At 32.7% G+C, this 26,874-nt stretch overlaps 1 protein-coding gene across 1 annotated transcript in view; it reads right to left on the reverse strand.

Moving 5' to 3' along the window:
- Positions 1-26,874, reverse strand: part of LOC126855496 (uncharacterized) — a 95,435-nt gene that overhangs the window by 30,161 nt on the left and 38,400 nt on the right. The window contains exon 2 of the mRNA XM_050603235.1: positions 4,711-5,185. Coding sequence (XP_050459192.1) covers positions 4,711-5,185 — 475 coding nt within the window. The remainder of the gene's footprint in view (positions 1-4,710; positions 5,186-26,874) is intronic.

Consider the following 26,874-nt stretch of genomic DNA (forward strand, 5'->3'; position numbering starts at 1 on the left):
GAGCGTGTTAGAATTGAAATAATGCCACGCGAATGATATTCGCAAGACATTCGTGTTGTTTTCTGTGCGCGCAAATTGTTAATAAAATAAGCATGCACACATTTTCACTATAAATATTGTAGGCAGATATAGATCTTTTATTTCATTAGATGAGAATATATACAACAACACATACAATGACGGATTTAAAATTATTTTTATTTTAAATGATATATATATAAAATGATAGTAAATTTTAAGAGAGTGATGAATAATAATTTTTTTTAAAGAGACAAAATTAAATTAGAAAGAATGAATTATTTGCACAATTATTTTATCTTTTAAAGAAAAAAAAACTTCTTATATAATAAGAAACCCTAAGCTTTGGCTTTCATAACTTAAGTATAAATTCAATCTTAATTAAAGCTTTTTTTTTATAATATTAAAATATATTAAATATTATCTCTCGATATAGTCATTAAAAAAATTTACTCCCATTACATTATTTTCAAAAATCATAATTTTGCATGTAATCTTTGTTTTCTTTCAGACTTCTTTATCTACAATAATAAAAATTAATGAAATATAATCTTTTCTATTTATATTCTTTACTTTACTGTTATTTGAAGATTGGTGAAAAATGAGTTGAAAAGCATGACATAATTGTCATAATGTCACGGCATGTGGAAACTTTACGTATTTACTCGACAATTGTGTTTGCGTGTGTCTCGTAAAATATTCTACGTGACAACGCACGTACCAGGAACGGTATAGGAAACTTTACTAATAATTCGCACGTGACATCATCCGCTGTAGAGCCCGCTTTCACGACCGGTAGATAGGCGAATGCCTGTCTGCTTACCTGCCTGCGCAAATCTTCGTGGTATGCATAAGCGCACAAGCGCGCAGAGCATCTGACCTTTCACTGATCTATCTACTTACTTTGACCCTCGCGTCGTGGATACCTCTTGATATAACGTCTAAAAATTGTATCCGGTTCCCAAACACATAATGCAATCATATGAAAATGACAGTCTCACAATGCTACTTTCGATAGCGATGAGAAATGCGAGATTAATGTAATAAATAAGACTAAAACAATGTAATTAAAAAAATATCTCACATATTAATATAAACTCGTGATGCTGTCTGATAATTTCTTAATTCCTTAAAATAAAATTTATCTCAATCTTCTGTCACGGATTTTTAATATAATGAATTGAAATTCTGTGTTTACTTATTAGGATCATTATTTTAAAATTAAATAAATAAATAATATAGAAGATTTTATAATAATTTTAAGTCATATTACTGAAATCGATTGTAAGTATAATACAGTAGCGATAAAATAAAAAGTTTACTCATACAAGATTTTCTCACAGAAAAGAAAGGAACAAATAACCAACTTGTTGACAATGTACACAGCCGAAAAGCGTTCTAATATTATTACATTAAACTTAAATAAATAAATAGCAAACGGGAGAGTGATTCCGTTTCCGCATATTTCTGATGTTGTCATTACCAGGTTTAGACAACAGCACTTACGCAAATGAGATCGCGAAGAAGCGCGCGCGGGATGCCTTTTGATATATCTCCCGACTGCTCTTTTAACCCGCGTATGCCCTTATCCCTCGCGACTCCACACCGTTTCCGTGTAAACGAGGGTTTAATGGAAGCCGCCCTAGTTCAACGACTGGCCGACCTTAGAGGTACTTTAAATTATCTCGCGGCCGGCAACTTGTTATTACCGGAGGCGCCGTTGTATAAGGTTGCTCTTGCAGTGGCTGCGAGAGAGAACTATGCGCTGAGAAGATGTTAACGCGGTAGGATTCCCTATTTTGTACGTCGCTTCAAGATGCAAAACTGTTTCCGCACCTCACTGAAGTTTCCACAGGCTTTTATTTTAATTTAAGTGCGTTATTATTACTTAAAAAATACCATCCCCCTCTATTTGATCCAATTGTCAGAAACTGAATGAAGCTTAAACACAATAATGTTTAGGTAAAAAATATTTAAATACAGTATTTATAAGTTTTGTAAGTTTATCGACACATAATATTATACGCAATTTATTTTATATATAAAACATAAATTATTATATGTGTAATAAATTATATTTTTAAATTGTTATAATATAACAATTTTTTATCGTGTATTATGCATTAAGCCCGACAAAACGTGGTGCAAAAGATTAATTAAGAGATGCAGATAAATTAATTAAGAGATGCAGATAAATGCAATTATTAAATTAAATATCACGAGAACGAAAGATAGGGAATTCAGGAGAATTCATTAAAGTTAAATTAGCGAAGCATCTGTCCTTGACGGATTCACTAATAGTTTTTAGATAATATATTGCGCGGTTATAGTAAGATGATCGCTTGGTCTTGGTTTCTCCTTACCTAGCCCGTTATTATGACGGACATAATTACGGGACGCAAATAATTATTAAATTTAATAACAGAATGGCGTGGATCGTCTCATTTTCTATAGATTTATCACCGTCGTTTATCACCGTTATCACAACGTCAGACATAATTCACCTTCGGCTTAATCTCGATCTCGGCTATTGTTGGCTTACCTGGTTAGATAAATAGGAGTAAAGAGAAAGATATATATTATCGGCATTATGTTTTCATGACAATCTTGTTATTGGTTAATCGTTCTACGTGGCTTATTATTAGCCCGCCGGTATGCAATATATTTGACTTTATGTCGATACATGAAGGATTCCGGAACCGAATTTCGCGCTTATCCCACCTCTTGAGAGCTCACCTACCAACATCTCTTCTCCTTAAATTTAATTAGCACGTGCTTCCAGAGAGCTTTATCACTTTGCAAGTAATCCATTCGCGACTAAATATAGTTACTCGCGGTTTATACGGCGATATCGCTTCTTAATTCTCAAGGGAATAATCAGCAAAACGATCTCGCGCGACAGCAAACCACCTATCGATTTGCAATCAATTTTAATCGATCTTGTGCAAAAATTTTACGCTATTCCAATTTCTTTGTAGAAGCTTTTTATTCCCTTTACTTTATTCAAGAATTAGTGACCGTAATTAGATGGAGCGTTCTCTTAATGACTCTCGTGGGTATTTAAAAAAGCTATCTCGGGAATTTATATATATATATATATATATATATATATATATATATATATATATATATAATACTGCTCCTTTATAATCGATTCAACTACAATGAGATTTATAATTGCTAACAAAATTAATTCGTAGACCAGTATTTTATTATCGCATCTTTTGTTCAACGATATTTTTTCGAGTTATTATTTCTTAAGAATGTTTCATTTAATTAAGTATTTCTTAAGAATGTTTCATTTAATCAAATCTAAATGAAATTTATTCAGACTTATTCTCGCGTAACAAGAAATAATGAAAAAACTTGAAAATAATAAACTTTTTGATTAAAAAATAAAGTAAGTTGTGCTTATATCCGTGCGATTTAGAAGGGAAAGAGTACATTTAATATTGAATGACTTCTTTATAGAAAGATGTGCGTGTCAAGTCGACCTTCTTTCGACAGACACAAAAAGACCACGAGCAAAGAGGCTAAAGATGAAGAGACTTTTATCATCACGCGAGGATCGTGGGTAAAAATCATTTCACACCGATAGCGACTGAAAATTCCCCACCTTATACATTTCACGAGCATTACAAGAGTGCGCTGTGCACATAAATTAATCTAATACTCTGTGAAATAAAAGAAAAATATTTCTGCATTCTATAATTAATTCTCTTTAATAATGCAATTGAATGACTTTGCAATGCTTGTTGATATATATATATATATATATATATATATATATATATATAATTACTCGAAAAGACTCGTATTAAAGATTAAAATGAAATTATTTTTGCGTATACATACAGACACAAATCTTTGGATTAAATATATAATTATAATTTTGTTTATTAAACTTGACAATATCTTTTTAATATACGATAATAAAAAGTTTATATTTATTATTATTTAATTAAAAGGATTGTGATAAGATGTATTTAGATAAGATGCGAATATATTAGTAACCATAATGTTGATAATAATGAAATATATTGTACAATAGTGCTTCAATTTTCCATATATTTTTAATCTGTATAAAGTCTGTTCTCTATAAGAAAATTTATATAATCCACAAATAAATTTATGTCAAGCAGATTATCGGCGTGATACTACGGTGCTTTTCCAAGTATATTGAACGAGGAATCGTTCGCGAATTGACCTTTCCCTACGAATATTGCAACATGAGACTCCAGCCCGTACTCTTTCACTCGTTTCGTGTTGTTAAAAAAATTATTGCAAGGCTACGTTACAAAGAGCATTTAATCTTTCGACGTAAGAGAAGCCACGATTGAAACATCTCATGTCTCTTTTTTCTTTCGTAATATTTCAGTTTAATCCGATACCTTCGTAGTCATTTGTACTAACTTTATGTATACCTTCAATGTACTTTTAATTGAATTTTATATACATGCACAACTTTAATCTATAGTTTGATATCTCCTTTAAAGAAATTTTAATGTAAGAAAAAAAATATATTTATCTTTTTCTTTCGTTGAAAACAATTAAAGTGCCACAAGCACGCGCACGCAATATCAATTTCTCTATCTAATTAAAAAGAAAAAGTCACTCAATGTATATGAGTATAGATGAAAGAAAAAATTATCTTTAATAAAATGGGGGAGATAAGAATTTTTAATGGCTTACCTTTCTCTCTGCGCGCTGGAACAAGGTACCAGTATCTTCCCCATGCTGTTGAGCTTTCCCTTGGGTTCGCACAGGTTCCCGGAAGATTGAGTGCGTCGGCCAGTAAGGCCTTTTCCGTTATGCCTGCTCAGATTCGACCCCATTGTCGACTCCTCGATCTCCTGGACTCGGTTCGCCTGTCGTTGATCGTCCTCGCGGCGATTTATGGCATTTCCGGGCGTGTTTTCCTTATTCGGCCAGTCGAAATACTTGTCGAGCTGGTCCTTAACATTGACTCTGTAGGATATCGGCTGCGTTGGTGGGGACGATGCGAGCCGATTCCTCTTGCCGCCGGATACGACCGGTTGCAATTGCGACCGACTGTAACCGCGGCGACGATTGCTCGATTGCGGCGATTCACCGTTTACGGATATCCTCTGCACTTTCCAGCTTTCCTGATCGTTGCTGGTGGACGGTACGGTCACCACTTCCTCACCTGCAATCGAGAAATGACATTGTTAGAGTGATACGAATGGTTAGTCTTTCCAGGAAATTGCGTTTCTCTCTTTTTGCGCGCTCGCAATTTCTAGCGAGTCCGCGATTTTACAGCGCTTTTTTAATTGAATTGGATGTTTCATTTTATTTTCACCTGTCGTGAGTATATTTTCGTGCGTGGGTGCATTTGAGTTTCGTACGAACGGCGTTCTGCAAAGATAACATGGCATATCCTAACGCGATTACAACTCGTACGTAACTTTTGCGTAAAACGCGAAAATGTGTAATCGTGCATATCAGAAAACGTTTGATCCGCAAAGTCTCTATATAACTATGTTTCATTTTACACCTCGTGGAACTTTCTCGTAATAAGTCAAAAGTTGAAAAGCAGCATAAAATATAAATAGAAACGCAAAAGCTTTTAATATAAACTTATTTCAAACATTAATAAGCAAGATATACTAATATAAGGTGGTAAATAAACTTTAAAGATTAATAAGCAAGGCATGTGCACGCTTGCCTTTACAGGAAATTATATATTATATTTTAACAATAGCTGAATTAATGCTTTCTCTCTTTTCTGCTGGTTGTAGGTTTACAAAATAATAAAGGATAAATTGAATAAAGCGGAACTTTATATAATTTAACTTAATTTAGAATGACGAAATTAGCTTCTAACGTAACGCGATGAAATATTTTACTGCGCGTACAAAAATAAAATGTTAATTTTTACGTTTAAGTTTTGACTGAATAATGTTTCACAATGATAACGTCACTCGCAGGATACCCGTGCATCTACACGCTTTTGCAATTCACAGTCTGTAATAACTGTCTGCAAAGTGTGCTGTGTATTTATAGTTGACTTAGGCAATTAACTTCTTGCATAATTTTATGGTAATAACACAACTGTACTTAATTAATATGTAAAACATAAAATTTTATTTTATTTTATATTTCATGAGAGAGAGAGAGAGAGAGAGAGAAATGTTTTTCTCATAAAAATTTGTTTGAAATTCTTGTAAAATTCATTCAAAACAATAATACTCATTTATAATTCTGTCATTTAATCCGGCGAAAGTAGAACGTTTTGTGTAAATTTTTAGTACGCGTTGTCATACGGATTATCACTTTCAATGCACATTGATTGTAAACAATTAGCATAGTTCAACAATTAGTATAATTTCGCCTTCTAACTTTCGCAACGGTTGCAGACAACGCGAGATGCTTTCGTATTCAAGGTGAGATTATTGTTAGTATTATGTCTAAACGGAATCCGATTGCCTGCTGCGTATCCGAGGTCCGGTCACTAATCGTCGTGCACGAAGGCTCGTTGCATAACTGTATTATTTAATGCGGCCGGCATGTGTGCACGTGCGTCTACGCATTCAACGATTGGATCGAAACGCCAAGCTTGAATCGCGGTCGCTTGTTATGTCTACGAGTGGAAAGTTTTAATTCGACGCGAGAGAGGATCGACGCGTTCGCCGTGAAGGAATGAGAGCACCGATACTCGGCTGTACGCGAGTGCGATTAATTTACCGGCGAATTGTAAATTACGGCAACTCATTTAGGCAAAAGCAATATTATTCTTCAGTTGGATGTGCATTGTAAATGTAATTTTTTAAATATGCAGATTGATCATTCAGTATTTCTTTCTCAGATTGAAGAAGCAACTTCAATCTGAGAAAGAAATATTGAGGAAATTGAAGACTTCAATTATAATCGAAGATTTAAATAATAAAAAAGAAATATGCATTGTTTTTCTTTCTTTTGTATTTTGATATATTTGACATACTATAATATATTTTCCAATAAATCTTTGATTTCTATTCGAAATATAGTTATAAAGAATGCTTTTGCTGCTCTTTATCGCTCTTATGAGAGGAAGGTTATAATGATTCAAGGAAAGACTCGGTCATTAACACACATAAGGAGGAAATGCCTGCGAGTCATACTTCGCATGCTTGTACTTGATTTCTTGCGGGAAAGTATTACGTTAGCAATTCTGCGGTAATCGCGACAATCAACTGTTAACGGTAATCTACTAGTTTACAGATTAGCAATATCCGGTGTGAACATATTTACTTAAAATAACTTATAAATTTTATTCAAGCTCATAGCTCATAAAAGAAATAACATAATATATTAAAATATCTTTTTCAGATGATTAAAATAATTCTAAATACCTTCTAAGAAAAATATCTAAATTTCAAGAGTATTGCTAAGAAGATATGTTTTAGACTTCTTCAGAAAATATTTATGGATCAAATTCCACTATAAATATTGTTTTAAAAAACATTTTTTTTTTTTCATGAGAATAAACAGGTTTGGAAATATTTTTCTATCTACAGGAGAGGTAATCCTTTATCTTCGTAAAATCCGCGTCCTTTATCTTATCGTCTTGTTCACGCACCAAGTGTATTTTCTTTGGATTATTCATAGCAGTTTCCTCTTTCTTCGTTCTACGTGTATATATAACTCATTTTAGATAACGTCGCCACTGCTATTGAGTTAACCGATGAAATTGTCGTTTTACGGTGAAACCGAGGAAAGTGGAAAGAAATCGAAAATCAGTTGTAACAAAGATGTAGCTTCTGAAAAAAGCTTATATTTTTAGTAGGAACTTGAGAGAAGTTACAAAATTTGCACCTCTTGGAATACAAGGAAATTGCTCTTTCGGAGCGCTTTTTATAGAGTGAAAAAAAGTTTTAAGTGAAAGGCGACGAGAGGCACGTGCGATTATTTATCCTCATATGTGGTCCTCGGTTGCACATCGTTTATCTCGCATGCAAGCCGGTGTGTAAAAAAATTTCTTCTCTACCATGCACGCGAAATCACCGTTGCGCTAGTAATTACATCTTACCAGTGCGTGACGCCTTTATAATGCGTGCGTTTATAATAGAGTTCAGGAAAAAAAATATGTAAAGACATGTAAAGTGGCAAAAAGAATTGTTTTGCTTGTTTTGATGAAAATATAGATGCAAGCTGGCACGCGATAATATCGGTGATAAAAAATTTTCTAATATATTTTCGTAGAAAAATCATACTTTGCAGAAAAGATGTCGCAAAAGGAACCATATTACTTCTTTCAAGACAAATTTTAACATAAGTACGTTTTTAGCAAAAACAACTCTTTCTAGAGGAAGATAACGTCATAAGATTTCCAACAATCACTAACTGTAAAACAATACTATTAATGATTATTATTGCGATATACTGATGTACATAGCAGTATCTAGTCGTATCGATTGCTATTTGGATCTGACAAAGACACAAATTTACGATTAATTTCACACACACAAATTTTTAATCAATAAAACACAGCTAATAACAACTTTAAAGAGTTGTTCCCTAATCTCTAAATTTGTAATAACAAACATACAAGATATTTCTTTATTTTGTATTACTTTATATTATAATCAGCATCAAAATCGAAGAGAGACAGTTTGTGAACGTTTATTGCTTTAAAAGAAGACGCTTCCGTTTGTTTTCAGGTGGTAACATTCCGCCATTGATTCATAATCAGTCGATTATTGTAGGTAATGATAACGGTATATTCGATATATCAATCAAATTCGATAAATCAATAAAATTCGATTTAATCAATAAATTGATTTTAAAATCAGCCGTGCTAGTTGATCGATTTTATGAGACTTGTATCATCGGCATTAGCAATTATTCTGGCCTCTTCCGTTCACGCGGCTTCCGGTTGCGAATAAATTCAAAAGGGTGAGCAAGCGCAGGAAATTGATAGAGACCATGTAGGTCATCCTTGGAAAGATTATTGACGTCAAGAGCCAGTCGCTAATCCGAATTTTATTGCATCGGTATCTTTTTGTCGAAAAAATGCGTTGATATATGCGTGCTCGACGTGCATATTCAACAGCACACAATTTCATATGATATGTTCAAAAGGAAAAAAAAATATTCGCTATAGCATGCAATATTGACAAGAAATTAAAACTTATATTTAATATTTTTATGCGAGAAAATTGTTTAATATAAAAAAAAGAATCGGGAATAAATTCTCTCGATAAACCTAGCTATAAAAATAAAAGTGTGGGCGTTGTTAAATTTTTAATAAGATCTCATTTTTCAATTAAGTTAACCAATAGAATTTGTTTGTTACTTTGCTGTAGAGAAAATTTAATTCAAGACTTAATTACCAGGATATTTATATATAATGAAAGTTGGAAAGTTGCTACAAATGACTTTCTATCGAATCTTTCAGAGAAGTTTATTGTTTAAATTTATCTAAGAATTTATAATAAATATAGAAAAGAAAATGTGTTGTAATATTAAAACAACTTTTCTAAGGATTTCTCCTATCATTGATAAATTTCTAAAATCAAATTTGGAATGGTTCTAACCCGAAATACATTTTCCATAAGATCAAAGATATAATTTGCACATCAAGAATATTATCGTATTTTGGTAGCGGCGTTTATTCGCTAATATATCAAGCGTTCTTTCGTTTGTAAGATATTTAGTATTGCCATTGCAATGCAAAGAGAGAGCGAAAGCGAGAGAGAGAGAGAGAGAAACACCTGTGGTACGACGTGTACATATAGAGCACGATAATGCGATATAACGCGCGAGTCTGGCATTATAATTATTCCATAATTAATTGCGAGAGAACGCTTCGCGTTAGCGGAACTGAAATATTCGATCCACCACGTCGTATAATTATTGTTGCTCTCGTATCGACTGACATCGCTGGCGAAAAACAATTCGAGATTGTTTGGGATGAAAGGAAATCGCGTATGTAAACAGTCGGAATAGTCGCGCTTGGAATCGTGCACTAATTCGTATTATACTGAGCACGTGTTTACCGATTGTAAATGCAAAAGCAGCTGCTGCAACGACGACTGTGTATTCGTGCGGATCGAATTGCTACATTGAAAAATCCATTTGTATGCCAATTAACTCGCGTCTACGGATGTATTATCGTAAGGTCAAGGTGGCCGCTTCGTGCGCGATGTTCTGAGTAATGAAACATCATTCGCAGGTCTTGAGAAATGTCAGGCCATTGTATTTATACATGAAATATGTAAGCAACAATTACATAGTATTGTACTGACGAGTCAGCAAGTCGGTCTACCAAGTAGATGCAAGCAGAGATCGCATAGAGAGAAATCTTGTATTGAGATTAAAAAGAATAAAAAATCGTAATGATAAAATATAAAAAAGGAGTCCAAAAAAAAAATAAATATATTCTCTAATAATAAAAATTAAATTACTTTAATTTTTTTTTAATGTTCAAAATTTTTGAGCATTTTACAAAGGCTTGATAAATTCAACATAAATTTTACCATTATTTTATATAATTAATTATTTCTAGTGATTTTCTATTCTTTTGACAAAATATATTGCGTAACACGTTAAGAAAATTATTTGCAGTTGTTTGCTTTAGATTATCAAATTTGTTTTCAATCAATAATTGTTTTCATATCAACATTTACAATGAGAAAAGATCAAATCTTTCAAATTTCAGCGTTTTTACGAGAAAGAATACAAAATTAAATACTTTTTGTTAATCGTATATTTCTCTCCGATACAATAATACATACAAATTGACGCTGTTCTAGTTAATTAAAATACTATTTGCAAGCCTCAGGGAATATCAGCTATACGTAATTACGATTGAGGGAAAAGGGGATTATGCAAATATCGAACGACATGATGACGTGGTGATAGCGCCTTCGGAGCAATTTCGTAGTTTAATCAGCAATGACGTGATTACCCCGAGTTAATTCTCGCGATAAAATTATCATATAACATTTCTTAATTATCTATAAAAATCATTCCGCAAAGATTAAACACAAGAGACAAGTTAAAATTGCTTGATCAAGTGAATGACATTGTATATAAATATGAATGTTATGCTTCTGTTATCAGTCGATGTAAAGCAGGTGCGACAGATAGACGATGATGAGGAACGTAAATATGTAAAATTTTATCGTACCTGATGTGAAAATATTTGACAGGCAAAAGACGCGACACGCTACTTAAATCACTAATGTCGAACTCACGATAGTCGGCCGATGTACAGACTCATCAACTTGATTTGATAACGCAACGCTGATAACGAAGGAATGTACGTTAGTGACACGATGATTGATAAGACAAAGCCATTTTAATTCGTATTGGTCTTACACCTGCATTGGCACAGGTGAAAGATAAAGAGATTTCGGTAAATGTGAATAATCAAATTACACTTGTTCCAATACGCTTATTTTTAGTTACATATTTAGAGAAAAATTTATTAATGCATTAAGATAAGATAATACATAAACTTTTATTATAATACAAATTAAATCACCGTAAAATTTTTCAATCCATTTTAGAGAACTTTTGATGAAATATTGTCATGTTTTTTTATCATTTTCTATACTCTCATAATACTTTTTTTTTTACATTTATTATTACAATATTTATAGTGCATAGTTAGATTGTTATCTATAATATTTATCTAAACTTGCAAAATTGAAATATGCGCAGAATTCCAGAAATTCAAACATAATTCACTTTTATGAACATAATTTTTTATTATTACAAACAATATTATTTCGCTCAATACATTTTTACCGACCACGTTTCACGATATAAATCGATTCGAATTTTCGGTGTTATTCAGTTTCCAGATCGAAGAAATCGATTGTGTACCCGATGCATTACTGCTTCGAGATATTAATCGCGGCCTGCATTCGGGCGTGACAAACAGAATAGTGCTGCAGCTTTAGAAGTTCGATTCGGCCGAATGACGATGTTTAAAGTTCTTCGAGATCAAAAGTTTAGGAGTTCGAGGTACCCTGTGCTTTATCTCAGCGACAAGAATAGGGAATTTATCGGGAATTCGTATGTCCGCTTGTACTCCAAGTTTTTATTACGCCAACCGAAAGAGACCGATTCATGCCTCCGTTTGTTACGATTTATTACATCAGTATGAAAAATAAAAAGAAGGCATTGAAGAGATCGAGGAAATCCTCAATTGATTTTATCAAATTCTTTCTTTTGTTTTATAATAATAAGTATTTCTAAGTTATTAAAAAATTTATTTATTTATTAAAAGTCTAAATAAACTAACAATCGAAATAAATAGTTTTAATATTTTTAACATATACATACATGTTAAAATATATATATAAACATTGTCTTTTTAAGAGAATAATAATTTTACTTATAAAATTAAATTACAGAATTATTAATATATTATAAATTTAATATTTGATATCGTTATTATTATATAATGTGTTACTCTAAACTTGTAATCGACAATTTTGTCAGCTGCATTGAATTCTTAATATTACTGTCAAAATATCGATTCCGCTTTGGAACCAAAGTCGTATTTAGTTTAATTCAAATTTGCGGGAATGTTTCGCTTATTGAAGTTTTGCAGGCTTGTAAATTCAGTTCAGAGAGTAAGGATTCCCCCTACTGTCCTAATTGTCATGAAAATCATATGTAATGCACCTAATAGCGTGCAATTGTGCATGCAATCTCATTATACTGCCGCAAACTAATAACATTTCAGTGGCTCTCAAGTAATTCGCTGCAAACTAATTTAAAGCAGTTAATACCGCCGAAGCCCTTTCGCAGTTTCGCTAGTAACTTTCTAAACTATACCTATCATTTCTATGCTTACGATTTATAAAAAATTTTATAAAAGACTTACTATATATATTTTTTAATAATTTCAATATTTTTTTACAAGAACACATTTGTATATATGTTATATTTCATAAATTCAATTTCAATTAAATTTAAATTTACACATTGCGCAATGATAAGTGTCTCAAGTCTCTGAACATCATGCATACCGAGTCGTGAGTGTCGAATTTAGTGACAGACGATCGCCTCGATCTATCCACTGGATTACGCAATCGCGTCTATCGCGGTTATTTACAATCGGAGTCTCTTCAGTTTTTTTCGCGAGACGTCAATCAATAAACACGTGTTTCGCGCAATGATAAGTGTCTGAAATATCTTTAACATCGCGTGTGACGAATCGGGAGTGTCGAATTTAGTGGATGATCGTTTCGAGCTATTTATTGAATTACGCGGTCACATGTCTCGATCAGTCTTAACTGACGTTTATCGCTAGATAACGCAACATTCTTATCTTGTCACGCATGACGCGTTCTTTAAATGTCAGAAACGTGATTGTCTATAAACAGCTGGTATTAACGCGATCTATGTGCAAAAATCGAATGTAATAATTAAACATGTTATATAAAAGAGATTAAAATAATAGAAAGGGGCCGCGCAACTGTTAGATGTAGATGGAAAAGTAAATCGAACTCTAACGGATCTTAGTAATTAACGCGCAACAATTTCTTCAAAATTCTAAATAGCGTTCCAAGAGTTCTGATAATTATTATTAAGATTCAATTCGATAAAATCAAAATTAAAAGAATTCTCGCATTATTTTATTTCTAAAATGAAAATTCTTCGATTAAAAAAATTTTTTCTTTAAATATGACATGTTTTAAAAATTCAGTTAGCACTACAAGAATACTATCAAAAAATATTAAGTACTATGTCTGTTCTTATTAAAATGTAAAAGTAATGGCTAATTTTTGTATTATAAAAATGTGATGTTGGCTTAAATATTCAGATTATTATTTTTAACATCTAATCAAATGAAGTATTTGTAAAAAGTATTAGCAATCATGGAACTCTTTGAGGAAAAGTAAAAACTAATAATTATATAAGAAATTATATAAAAAATGAGGTGCTAACTTCAAAGAGGTCATTAAAACAATTTTTATATAATGTTTATGATTATGGAACCTTAGAAAATGCATAAATATGCCTAACATTAAACAAGAATTTTTTAAATTCTGTTTGTATTAAAACAAACAGAACTCTTTAAAATCATCAATCAAGCATCTCATCATTTTATAAATATCTTTCTCAAACAAAAAATTTTTTTAAACAGTTTTTTAGAATTTCATGTATTTGCAATTATTCGACATATCTATTGCGATTAGCAGGTCACTCTTTTTATTTTCCATCATAAACGTAGAAATATTTTCGACAAATAAAAATTATTAAAATATTGTTTAAATTAAAAGAGAAATATAATGTTTCCTAAATATTTTTTAAAAGTCTCAAATATCCTTTAACATTGCTATGAGTCAAGAGTGTCGAATCTAGAAATGGGCGGGCGATCGTTTCAATCTATCCATTGAATTACTCGATCGTGTATTTCGGTCATTCCTAACCGGCGTCCATCGTTTCGTGCGAATTAGTGTTTTCGTGAGACATCGTTCCCCGAACATGTGTTTCGCGTAATTCGCTCGTCTGTGATAAATGTTCCACTCAACATCTAAAATAAGGAGTGTCAGGGAAAACTGCAACGAACTAAGATACAACTGATCTTGCTCTCATTTTCGATCTCTTTTAGATGTTTAATTAGTACATGTACGGTTCTTCAAGATTTTTATTCTATATAATTACTCACGCATGTTTTCGCCGTATGGTGTCGGTGATTGTGCACGTGATTCAGAAAATAAAATTCTCCAATTTTTGTAAGAACTTCTTCTTTTATCGCATTCGATTATTTTTTATAATTCAATGTCCTCCTGTATCCTTTGATTTGACGTACACATTTATGTAACGTACATCATAATATTTTTATCACATCATAATATTAACTTCATATTTGTATCACACGTACATTTTGGAAAGTATGTCTGTCTTTATTAAAAAATATTCCTCCATGGATGACAAACAAAAGAAAAAACGCAGAGTTCTTTGCATAGCGTAAAAAAATAGAACGTATATAATTCAGAACACTTTCAACTATTAACACTAATGATAGGGCATCACACTGCAATGCATTTCACTCGTAGTATCACGCGCTGCACAAGATGCCTACTAGAAATAAATTAGGTAAGTCTGTCCAGATTTATTTGCCGGTTTTCGACGCTGCTTAGTGACGTTCACAGAAACGATGCTATTTGCAGAGGATCAGTGATTAAAATCCCATCAAAAGGTATAATAAAGATCATCTTCTGTTCTAAAGAATAATTTTACACGTTATTGCTGACTGCTTTCATAAGACCCCCTATCAAAGAAATATGTTTGTACTAATGTATGCTCCATGTTACGAAAGGATTAAGGTCGTTTAAGCGTGTATCATTCGGTGAATTTTGCACTTTATCGTATTAAACACTACGCCAATTCTGCGTATCGGCTGATAGATTGGCGCTTGAATAAACCGAAAGCTGATGAGCGAGCTTCAGCACATTCGTTTCGAATAAACGCCAGATTTGTGCTATCGGCTGTAATCATAGGTATTTCCTTATCGCGAGAGCATCAAATATTCCGTCAATTTTGCGCTTTACTAAAAGATATTCGCGAAGACACGCATCGGAGAAGCTCAACTCGGTCAAGCAAAAATTTCGCCGTGCTTCTTACGAAACAGAAAGCACATATCGTTTGAAAAGGCGGATGTAGTAGTATCTTGATTGAACGGATCGTTGATTTCTAGCACGTGAATTTAAAGAACCTCAACGTGAGATCAGAAATACGTCTGAACAAAAAAAATTAAAAAAATTGTACTTTCCCGTTTTTATCTCAATTATTTCAATAACACAATCAATTAATTCTATATCTTTAATTTGTTATGCGACTCAAAAATTTGACATGCATTTCAGATCTATTGAAATTGCGGCTAATAAAAAATGAAGATTCGTGCCATATTAGAATATCGCGTTTGTTTACCAGTCGACGCTATAAAAACATCCGAAGTTTCTCGAGTGACACGTGGATTTTTTGAATTACGACATTAAATTATGACATTATTATCAACGTGCAATTATAGTAAACGTTTGATTTTCGTGTAACAGAGAACACAAGTATAACTTGAAACGTGTATTCCTGGAACGGATCCAGATCAATTCGGATCGTAGCGGTTAACTGACGTACAGAAATTGTCTTTTAACACACAGTGACACAGTCAGTAACATGTTTGACGTTTTTTCGTAAAGAACAATAAAACAAGTACAATACTAGTTTGAAACGGATCGTATTGGACCTCTTCCAAGCTGATCCAGATTGAGTATTGATTCCTCTGTTGACATTTCGAGCATGTATCGTTTAGTGAGCGCACTAAAACGTCGAGATTTTTCGAATAACGCGCATTTTCCGAGTTCACTTGGCGATTCTCAAACGAGACTCGATACAAGTACTTCTGAAACAATTCGTATTGGACCGATTCCAGGCCGTTCCAGATCGGTACCGAACGTGACCTTTTAGACTCGCGACGTGTTTAAAACGATGAGAGATTTTGCGAACGGCACAGGTTTCGGAGCGAGAGACGCGAACGATCTTGCGAGCAGGTATACATTTCGGAGCCCGGTTCGAAAGAGAGGGCCCTCCCCCGGATAACTCAACGACAGCCTGTCGGAATGTGTCCGGAGAAGTTGTGAGCCGAGACTGGTTGCTTCTTTGGTCGCGACGTGCCTGAGCAGCCGAGAACCGAGCTGGAGCCCCGCGCGATTCTGAGGCCCGACTACTCGCTGCTCGGCATGAAACTGCTCTTTTCCCTCACCGCTAGTGCCCGTTCGCCGCATGCCACCTTGGTGTTGCATGTATATTGTATATATGTTTATGTGTGTGCATGCGATGAATGTGCATAAGTGTACATACACATATACACGCCGCGTTCCGTCTGTACCACTCGCGCATTCGTTCGCTATATCTCGGCTCGGTTATAAAGTAGGTATAGACCGCGCATACCGGTCGTTAGTTCTCGGCCACTTGGCGACCGGGCTCTGTAGAGGCGGGGGCGTGCATCGCCACCTTCTCACTTATACGCAGATATAATCTCGAATTTTTCCCAGATATTATGTCTCTTGATACCTCGCGATAAAAAAAATTGCAATAAAATAATTAATGCTTTTAGCCGTAGAAAATATCGATTTGTTCTCTTCCGTTGCTATATGATTACATGTACCGCTTGTCGATCAAAGTTACAGTTATGAACATTAACAATAAGCCATCTGTTTGTCAACGCAATTTATGATCGTAAAGAAGTTGATGATAGAATTATAGAACTTTACGTTATACGTTATAATGCGTTTCTATTTTTTTTTTTTTTTTTTCTAAACAATGTTACAAGTATACACACGGAAAAGCCGACATTGCAAAACGCTCTTGATTTTATAAAAATTTATATAAGAGATTGTTTACAATACTTATTGTCCTGCATTTGTCTATGTATAATTTATCAAACACAATGATATATCTTCTAATCAAAGCTTAATCGGATCTACATTATAGTTCGATCGCGCTTGAACTGCTTTACCTCTAATAGTCGTTTATCTCGAGCCGTCGTTTCTTCGAGGTCACGTACGACCAGACGCAGTCGTCACGAGATAAATGATTCAAACGCGCGACGTAATTCCGCCAGGCTCCGCCAAGACGCCTGATGGTCGTGGTTTTTTGTTCGTTCTAGACTCGCACTATGCGCGTCGGGATGCGTTAGCAGCCAGGAAGGAGAGCCTTCTTTTATTTATCCGTGCAGCTGGATTCGAACAAAGAGGAAAAAGAGCGCGGCGTGGGTCACCGTAAGCGGAAGGGAGAGAAAGATAAGGATCGAGAAAGAGAGGGTAAGACGGCGACCCGGAATGGATAGAATGGCACGCTAAGCAAAACGTATACGGCGCGAATACTCCGCGCACACACACACACACACACACACACACATACACATTTGTGCGGGTGTTGACATTCAATTATTATATTTCTTTTTTTATATACGAGATTTTTTCTATCCCGCATTCGGTGTCGTGTCGTTAATTTCGTCCGCGGCGCGATGAAGCATTCTTTCGACTTTGCGTGTTTACTTTCGTTCTCGCTCTGTTAAACCCTTAGCACTCACCTATCATTACTTTCGATTGCTTTTCCGCAACGACGTGCTTCTTTTTTTTCCTCTCCACGGTATTGCATCGTTATACTTTCCTCGGGACGCATTTGTAGAGCGAGCGCTCGAAAATTAGCATTAATAATTTTTCTGATTAAATAGTTAACTTTTAAGCATATTCTTGGTGTTGTTCTCTCAAATAATCTCCGGCTTTGTAAAAATCGCACTTAAAATATTCTAATGTAATCACTTTCTATTTACAAGTCAAATAATTAATTGTTCAATTAATTAATTATCTGGAGCGCGAATATCTCGCCGCAAATTAAAATAAGAATCATATTAAATAGCACATTGCAATTTTTTTCTCTTATTTTTGATCTTAACTTTGATGTTTTTATATTTATTATTGGAGCTTATCACAGTAATTAAATGGGTAAAGAGAGAAGAAAAAATCTTAACGCAACTTCGGATGTCGGATTTTTTTTTTTTGCTCCGGCTAACTCAATAATTATTTGTCTCTTCTCGAGGGTCAAGTTTTTTCGATGGAGAAAAACTCACAGATCTATATACCTATATACATATAACGGGATGAAATGGTATTAGCGAAATGTTTTGCAGCTGCGAACTTGTCGAGCTGAGAATGAGTGCACTTTGTTTCTACTTTCTTTTCTTTTTTTGTCTCGATAATCCTTTTGCGCTAATTCGGTCCAAGTTCCCGATACGATCGAGCACCCTCTCGACGAAACTCGATACTTTGCGATTATCGAGTCGTTCTTCGAACTTGATATCGCGTGCTTTAAAAACCGTAATCGCTTCTTGATAGCGTGCTTATTGCGCTTAATTTTCAGAATACCAAGAGGGCCTTCTTTTTTTAACTAATCTTGATCCCGGCAAAACACACATATTAAATCCGAATTATTTGGCAAAACGTCACGACATTGGCGTCCAGCGGTCGATCGCGTGTATTCTTTGATACCAAAAAGCCGTCGATGCGATGGAGAATGCGCTCCTTAGGACCGCAAGTTATTTTAAGAGAACTGGTTTGGTAGCTGTGCTATATTTACTTTTCTCCGGCATGCCAAAGTCATTGACAGCGTCCTCTGCTCGGACCTTACCTTCGATTATCGATTATTATACTTCAATCAGCAATTCACATATTTTATTGATATTTTTTCTTCGTATCGCTCGTCATTGCGACAAAAATGATGTGGGTCTTGGCAAACCCCATCTGTCGAACTTATTGCCTCCGTGTTTCCTTATTTTCTGCTATTTGAGTAAGCATAAGCTAAGATCATTTTTGCAATTTGATCCACATATCGAGAGAACGTCTCGAAGCCTTTTTTCTTCTATTTTTCCTTGAACAACTAATTTTCCTAAAGAATCGTTGATTTTTCTTATGATATAACAAAAGTATTTTTTTATTATATATTTATCTTAAATTCTCATCGAATTCTCTTTATATTCTTATAAAAATTTTGATAAGTGCGAGAGAGAGAGAGAGAGAGAGAGAGAGAGAGAGAGACAGATTATATTATTATTTATAATAATTATAATTAAATATTTTATTTAAACACTATCTTGATCACTATTAATTCGTCTGAAGGTTTATTTATTTAACTTGAGATGTTCAAACTGCTAGAATAATAGAAATACAATTCCTGCAGTGTGCATATTCATAGTGTATTATAGTTTGATCATAAATTGCGAATAATAGATATTGCAGTAGCACATGTAGCTATCCGATATACAGAATTATTCAACGCTTGTTAAATGTTGAAGTTAATGTGATTGCTCGCGTAATTGCCATCGAGGAATGATATACGTGTATATAAAATGTTGAAAGCTTTGTTTAATACTATTTGATGTGCATTAATTTTAAAAACCTTAGAATCTCTAACACATTATAACATACGCGTGAATTACATAATTGAATTAGTGCTTTGATTATTATTATCAATGTACCATAATCAATAATATCAACATTTATATGCAAATAATTTTAATAAGTAACGCTATTCGATTATATTGTAATATAATATACAAGAAATCACATTAATAATTATTAAACTTATTTAAGTCACGAATTATTGAAACATTATATTTCAAATATTTATAAGAAAATTATTTTATTTTATACTTAAAGTAAGCTATTTTCTACAATAATTTTTACAAGTAATTGGAAAAAAATTGGATTTATTCATTCAATAATTATTCTTCTTCTCTCTTGCAATATTTCCTGAATTAAGTCGCAAAGATTCATTAAAGTTAAATTAAGATTTTAGAGTTTCATGGGCTCCCTTAATCATAATTATATTACTGTTCCGCTTTTTAATTATGATAATTTCACGTCTCGAGTTAAAATGCAAAGGGTGAAACGTACAGATTTCTGCACTGGCGTCGAAACTAGCAGCTTTTCGATGTTATCTTCACAAGTCAGGAATTATTCATCATTGTCATCGCGATGAATTTTGATTCGCGTTGACTCAAAACGTCCGGAAGTTGGATTTGCCCGGAGATAAATGGTATCGAATAAGTCTTGTGATGCATATTCATCTCAAGCAAAACTCCTCGACTTGGCGGCGCCGCCACTTGCTTCAACTTTCATTCGCTCTTTCCGTACCCTATTACGCGGAGAATTTATCTCGGGGATGCATATTTTGCAGCTCGTAAAGTGGCTTGAAGATGGTCACCGGTCTTTCATCTTCTAAACAACTGCGTCGTCGATTTTAATTTTATTTTCACGGCCGGAAATTATTTCGTGGAAGAATTCATTATTTATGAAATGCAAATTTTAGATTGCTTCATAAGTATTGTATATCAAACAAAATGAAAATCGTCAAAATTAATAATTTTGTATGTGTGATAAAAAAACAAACCTGAAAGTACTATTAAAATTGGTTTTTTCTATTTATAAGTAAATAGTTTCTTTTTTTTTATTATTTTAATATAATAATGAAATATTAAATAAAAATTATTTAAATAATTAATAAAATTAATTATTTTTCATATATGTATCTGTGTGTAAAACTTTTTCTCTTTTTTTTTTCTCTTATTATCCATAAATGTTGTAAATATTTTGTAACATTATAATTATGTTTAGTCGCGCATAATTCATCTTATTAGTGTTTTTAACGAATACATTAAATAATGTATTTATGATGAGGTTAATATTGTTCACACACATGCGTGCAAATATTTACATATTTATAGCTTTGGGCGCAATAACAGTTACGATTAAATTTATGAGCGATATTCTATATTGTATATTTATATTATATTGTCTTTATATAATACAAGATATCATAAGACTGCGATATTATTATTAATTGTATATATAAGACAAATATTTTTCACACAAATTTCCGATAAATTGAAGCTTAAATGTATAATAGATACCTATCGCGATTATCTTTCTAATCTGAAAAAGCAGAGCATTGCAAACTTATCCGAATGATTTATATGTGCTATCGATGCAACGTTTTCTCATCCTCGAGCTAGATCTAGATAATTCTCGCACACAATCACGATTACTAGTGTCGGCGGTTGGCCATAATTTTAGGAAAGTTTTGATCATATTACGAGAGAAAGAAAGAGAAAGAGAGAGAAAGAAAGATATCAGCTGACTTTTGATTCCCGATTAAATTACACTATTGTGCAGACTGGCAAAAGAGCGCTCATATATTTTATCAGCAACTTAGATGCCATTATCCTCGCACTTAAAGTTTTGCACTTAGCGGTTCGCCCGTCGAAACTTGCCGAGAACTTTTTGTTTGAATTAGGCATAATTGCAATTTCTCTTCTCTTATCTATCAGGTCCCAGGTGTTTTTTGAAATCCATTTCTTACGGTTATGTCGCGTAAGACCCAGATGTTCTTCAACTGTTGACAGTATGGCTTTGCTAATGCGAGATCATAAGTTCTTGTTGTTCGACATCGTGTGTTGATATAAGTGAAGGTAAGATTGTTAAGCTTTGCATCCAGATGTTCGCGAAATGTTTTCTTGATGTCAGCTTCATCTAATCTGTCTAAATTGAACTTTTTCCTCTTTGCGGCAACTGTATTAGATTTGACACTCGATAATTTAAGCTTGATTTCTTCAATTAAAGGCAATTCAGAAGGAACATCAGCATTTCTACGGTTGCAAACGTCTAATAATATAATTAATTTGCGCTTATAAAAATTATATTTTTTAGTTAGATTAATTTAAACGTTTATCGTGTAATACATTAAGAATGAAAAAATATATCATTTCTTCATGAAAAGTACAATAACACATTTTATATTGAGACAAAATTTATTTTCATCAATTTCGTCAATTAATCAGTCATTTCTAAATAAATTTTTTTAAGAAAAAATTTCTTCTGATGAAGAAACCTTCATGAAAAAATTAATGTCACAGTGTGAAACGCGCTGATATCAAAGGCGTTAATGACATTGTTTACTTAATTAAAACTTATAAAACAGCATACATATTTAAAGCGCGTAAATAGTTGTAATGACTGAGATTAATTACACTTTATCGTTAATGCGAGAATCATTTTTCATTACGCCGACTAAACCGAACTTGTTTTAAAACCCGTAATAAAAATGCGGCAAATAGAAGAATTTCCACGACGGAACGTTTATGGCAAGTAACGCTGCCATTAATTTCGTCATGGATCGTCATACTTAATGCAGTGCGCGATCTCATGAGATGTCGAGATTAAAATTAAAACGAAATAGGATGCGCCATTGTGATTCACAGCGAGAGATAGGTCGCAAATTGCTATACGTTCTTGGCAGGTGCACGGCCATGAACTTTGTTAGAGTAAAATAACGCCTTTTCAGAAGTCCTATCAGGGCATTTAATTATAAATCGATAAAAAGTCGATCAGTCAATGCATGATGAATAATTGGCTCGTTAAAAGCAATTAACGCATCTTCGTCATTAAATGCTGATCGAGCTCATTACGGCATGTAATTTATGGGAATAATGCACGATTTTAAACGGACATTGGAACGTTTCATTCATATAGAAAGGCTTATCAATTAATTAGTTTCTTTTTTCGTTAACGATCTATTGTGTGTGCCATTATAATCTAGATAATCGAAGTACGAATTTTAAATATTTAGAAATACACATATATAAAGTATCTGCATTTTTATGTAGAGTCGGAAAAGAAGAAAAAACGATGAATTTTCGTAACTATTTAATAGCGTAAGCTAAAAGTCGAATACATGATGTCTTCAAATTTGAAAAAAAATTGAGCATTACTTTATTATATTACTCGGTTTATTACAAGGTCTCAACGAATTATGTCATATATTCTTTGTAGAACGCGTGTATGTGTGTGGAACGCAAGACCTGATAAAGTGTCAGATTTATGGCTAAAATAAATCGTTTCGCTTGCTGTTTTAGTCTTCTTTGAAAAGATTTACTGCACTTGAATTTTCGCATGACCATAGCGCAATATTCCTTTCGATATTGCACAAATTCTATCGTGCAGTCTATTTTAAAAGTTTCTTTAGTGACATAACACGTTTGTTAGAAAACATATGATTGATCAATGAATTATAATCACATTACTTGAGCGATAATTTCTTACGAGAATTTTAAAAATTTTGTAACTATATAAATGTAAAAAAGGAAAAAAAGACAAGAGCTGATAGATTGTCGGATGCCAAAAAGTAGTAAGTTGTGAACCGCTACAAAAAATGAAATATTTTTCTACAACACTTTAATAATGTCGTACACAACACAGGATTTTAAAATGCTGAACTACAATTGCAATTACAACTGAACTCTTATTCTGAAACTCAATTATAATTATTTATCAACTATCATACTGATCGAGCGGCCGCAGTAGAGGTGCAGGTTCGTTGAAATTTTCATAAGAGTGTCACAATTTAAATGACATGACTTAATTATAGAAATTTCATTTTGTCACATTGTCACTTACAGTATAAACACAGTTACTTTACCTTGATATTTTTTTTTTCATTGACTCTCCTATCAAATTTATATACGGAATGTCGCAAAAAATGTATAAAATTATTCAATTAAGTTCAAAGAAAAAAATCTGTAAGTATCCATAGCGCGAAAAATATTGCGAATCTTCGGATTATATATTAATCAGTTTAGAACATCTTATGGCTTACTGTATTGTCCAATATTGCCTAATTTCCATTCCTTTTTATTATTCCACTGATCTTATCTTAAGTTCCTTGAGTTCATTATCTTCCTTTTATTTCTTCCTTCCAACTCTTTTTCTGTTAATTAGGATCTTTTTTCAATTAGCTGTTATAGACAAAATGCATTGCACGTAATGAATCTGCCATTCCTGAATTCATTTTGTTTTTCTTTTTCATGCTGGTAATATTCTTTTTCAATTAAATCGCATAGTATTCTTCCATAATTTACTCAATGTATCAATTACCGATTTTCTTCTAATTGTTACAATTAGCATTACATTTACTATTAACAGTTATTGTCTTTTTTTGTGAATAGACGTGACATAAACTGTTTTCCATTGCTCGGAAACTTAATCATTAAGACATGAATTAAATATTTTTATCAAAATTCTAAATTTTTTGTACTGTCCTCTTTAGGTATATTTTGGCATAAATTTTTTCAGATTATTGATTTTGATTTTAATCAGCGACAGTTTCACCAATTTTTTAGAAGCAAAAAAAAATTATTTTTCTCTTAATCTTTTAAGTTTTTTATTTAAAAAATTTATAAGACAATCTAAAAAAAACTGCGATTATTTCAATGTAGATTTAATATCTTTCGATTGTGAAATGTGACAGCTATTGACTTTTATAGATCAAAATTCTGAGATATGTAAATATTATAGATATAACAGTCTTATTAAATTTATGAGAACATTTTAAGAGAATAATCTCTATACATAAATAAGTTGCCGTCTAACACACGCTCTCTCCATATCAGAAAGAACGATGCTTTCCACAATGCAGAATTTTAATCTAGGTTGATTTTATGAATGCAGCTTTGTATTTAAATGATTATAAGTCGGTCGACTCTTTCCGGTGTCGATGATCATACGCGACGTGTGATTAATGACGCGCTCTCTATAATCTCACTGCAACCACGATTGCTTCTACCTCGAAGGCTTTGGCTATGCAATGAAAGCCATTCGAGAGTTTGGTTCCGCTCTCATTTATGATTCTTATAGTCCTACTTATAAATCTTCTCACGGTCCATAGGAGGAAGAGACGCGCCGCGTCTTACAACTTTGTGCACCTATCTATATCATCGAGTAACACAGAGAGATCTGTGTGTCTGAATCTTGAGGAGATAAACGAAACTTGGAAAAAGTACTTTGATTGACAATTTATTTCCTCGACAAATCAAATCGAATAATTGCTAATGTATGTGTGTGTATGTGTGTCTGACTTTTTTTAAAAATTAAACATCGAGCTGTTTTAATTTATATATGACGTGGATCAATTGAACTTCATATTATATGATAAAAAAAGATGCGAAAAACGCGGTATACGTGCATCGATACCAACGATCACTTCCGCCAAATCGTGAAACCTTTCAAATGTCTGCTTCAATCGACATAAAGTCACTCCCAGACGCAGTTTCAGCTCCCACGTGTCCCTTCTGATTCGAAAAGAGCGCCTGCAATTCAGTTGGATGCATCGATTCCCAAGACGATTCTGTCTTTGATTTAAATCTCGCTCGACTCGTGGAAAATTGACTTGCGCGCGATACCTCTCGGTGCTAAGGATGTATTTTAAGATATATCTGAAAGTACAACTATCATCATAATTTTTATAATATTTCGTGGAATAATATACAACGTTATCAAACATTTATATTTGCCTGTATTAATCCATAGAATTTGTATAAAGATATCATTTAGACTTTTTCAAAAATAGAAATAAATAATAGCAATAAAAAAAGCACATTTTCAACATTCTGACGTCAGCAAATGTTAATAATTTAAAAAACATCACGTATTTATTCCTTAAATAAAGTAAGCTATGTTTAATGATTTTGATAATTTATAATAGGCGAATTTTTGAGTAGCAAAATATCCGTTAAATTAAAATTATGTAGTACAAAATATTTTTGTATGCTCGGTTTATTATGTTCATTATATATATATATATATATATATATATATATATATTTTTTATATATAATATTTATCGAAAACGTGAAATAAAATATGCTTTCGTACGATTGATCGTATTCGAAAAGTTTAGTTGTATTTTCGATACTATATATCATACAAAATAAGCGATAATCATACGGTGCTCGCCCGTTTTCTCTAAGATCCAAGTCTGATTGAATCAAAATAAATCAAGATAATAAATTTGTTCTGTAAAAAATGATTGATCCGCTACGAGTCTCTTCCTATAATCCGCGCTCAAACTCTCTTAAATTATTCTTTGACATATATATATATATATATATATATATATATATATATATATATATATTTTTTTTTTTTCATCGACATAACGAATTGGATTAGTATAAAATATTTGAGAAGTATTAACTTTAATATTATTTTATCTTTGAATTTAAAACTTCTCGTGTTTTTTATTTATATCTAAAATAAAATAATTAAAAAATAAAACTCGTTATAAAATTGATCATAATTGCAACATTATTGCTTTTATACGCTGTGAAAAAATATTCTTAGTAATTTGTTCGGCGGAAAAAACTTATTAATTAAATGTAGATGAAAATCATAATGCAAAATAGTTGTGTCACTCGCAGATGTAGCAATTTTAATTATCTCGTGTCACTTTAATTGTGTGCATTCAAAATTTATTTTGGCTTTATATTCGCATTTTTTA

The sequence above is a fragment of the Cataglyphis hispanica genome, chromosome 1 (assembly GCF_021464435.1).
Source record: "Cataglyphis hispanica isolate Lineage 1 chromosome 1, ULB_Chis1_1.0, whole genome shotgun sequence".
Classification (NCBI taxonomy): Eukaryota; Metazoa; Arthropoda; class Insecta; order Hymenoptera; family Formicidae; genus Cataglyphis; species Cataglyphis hispanica.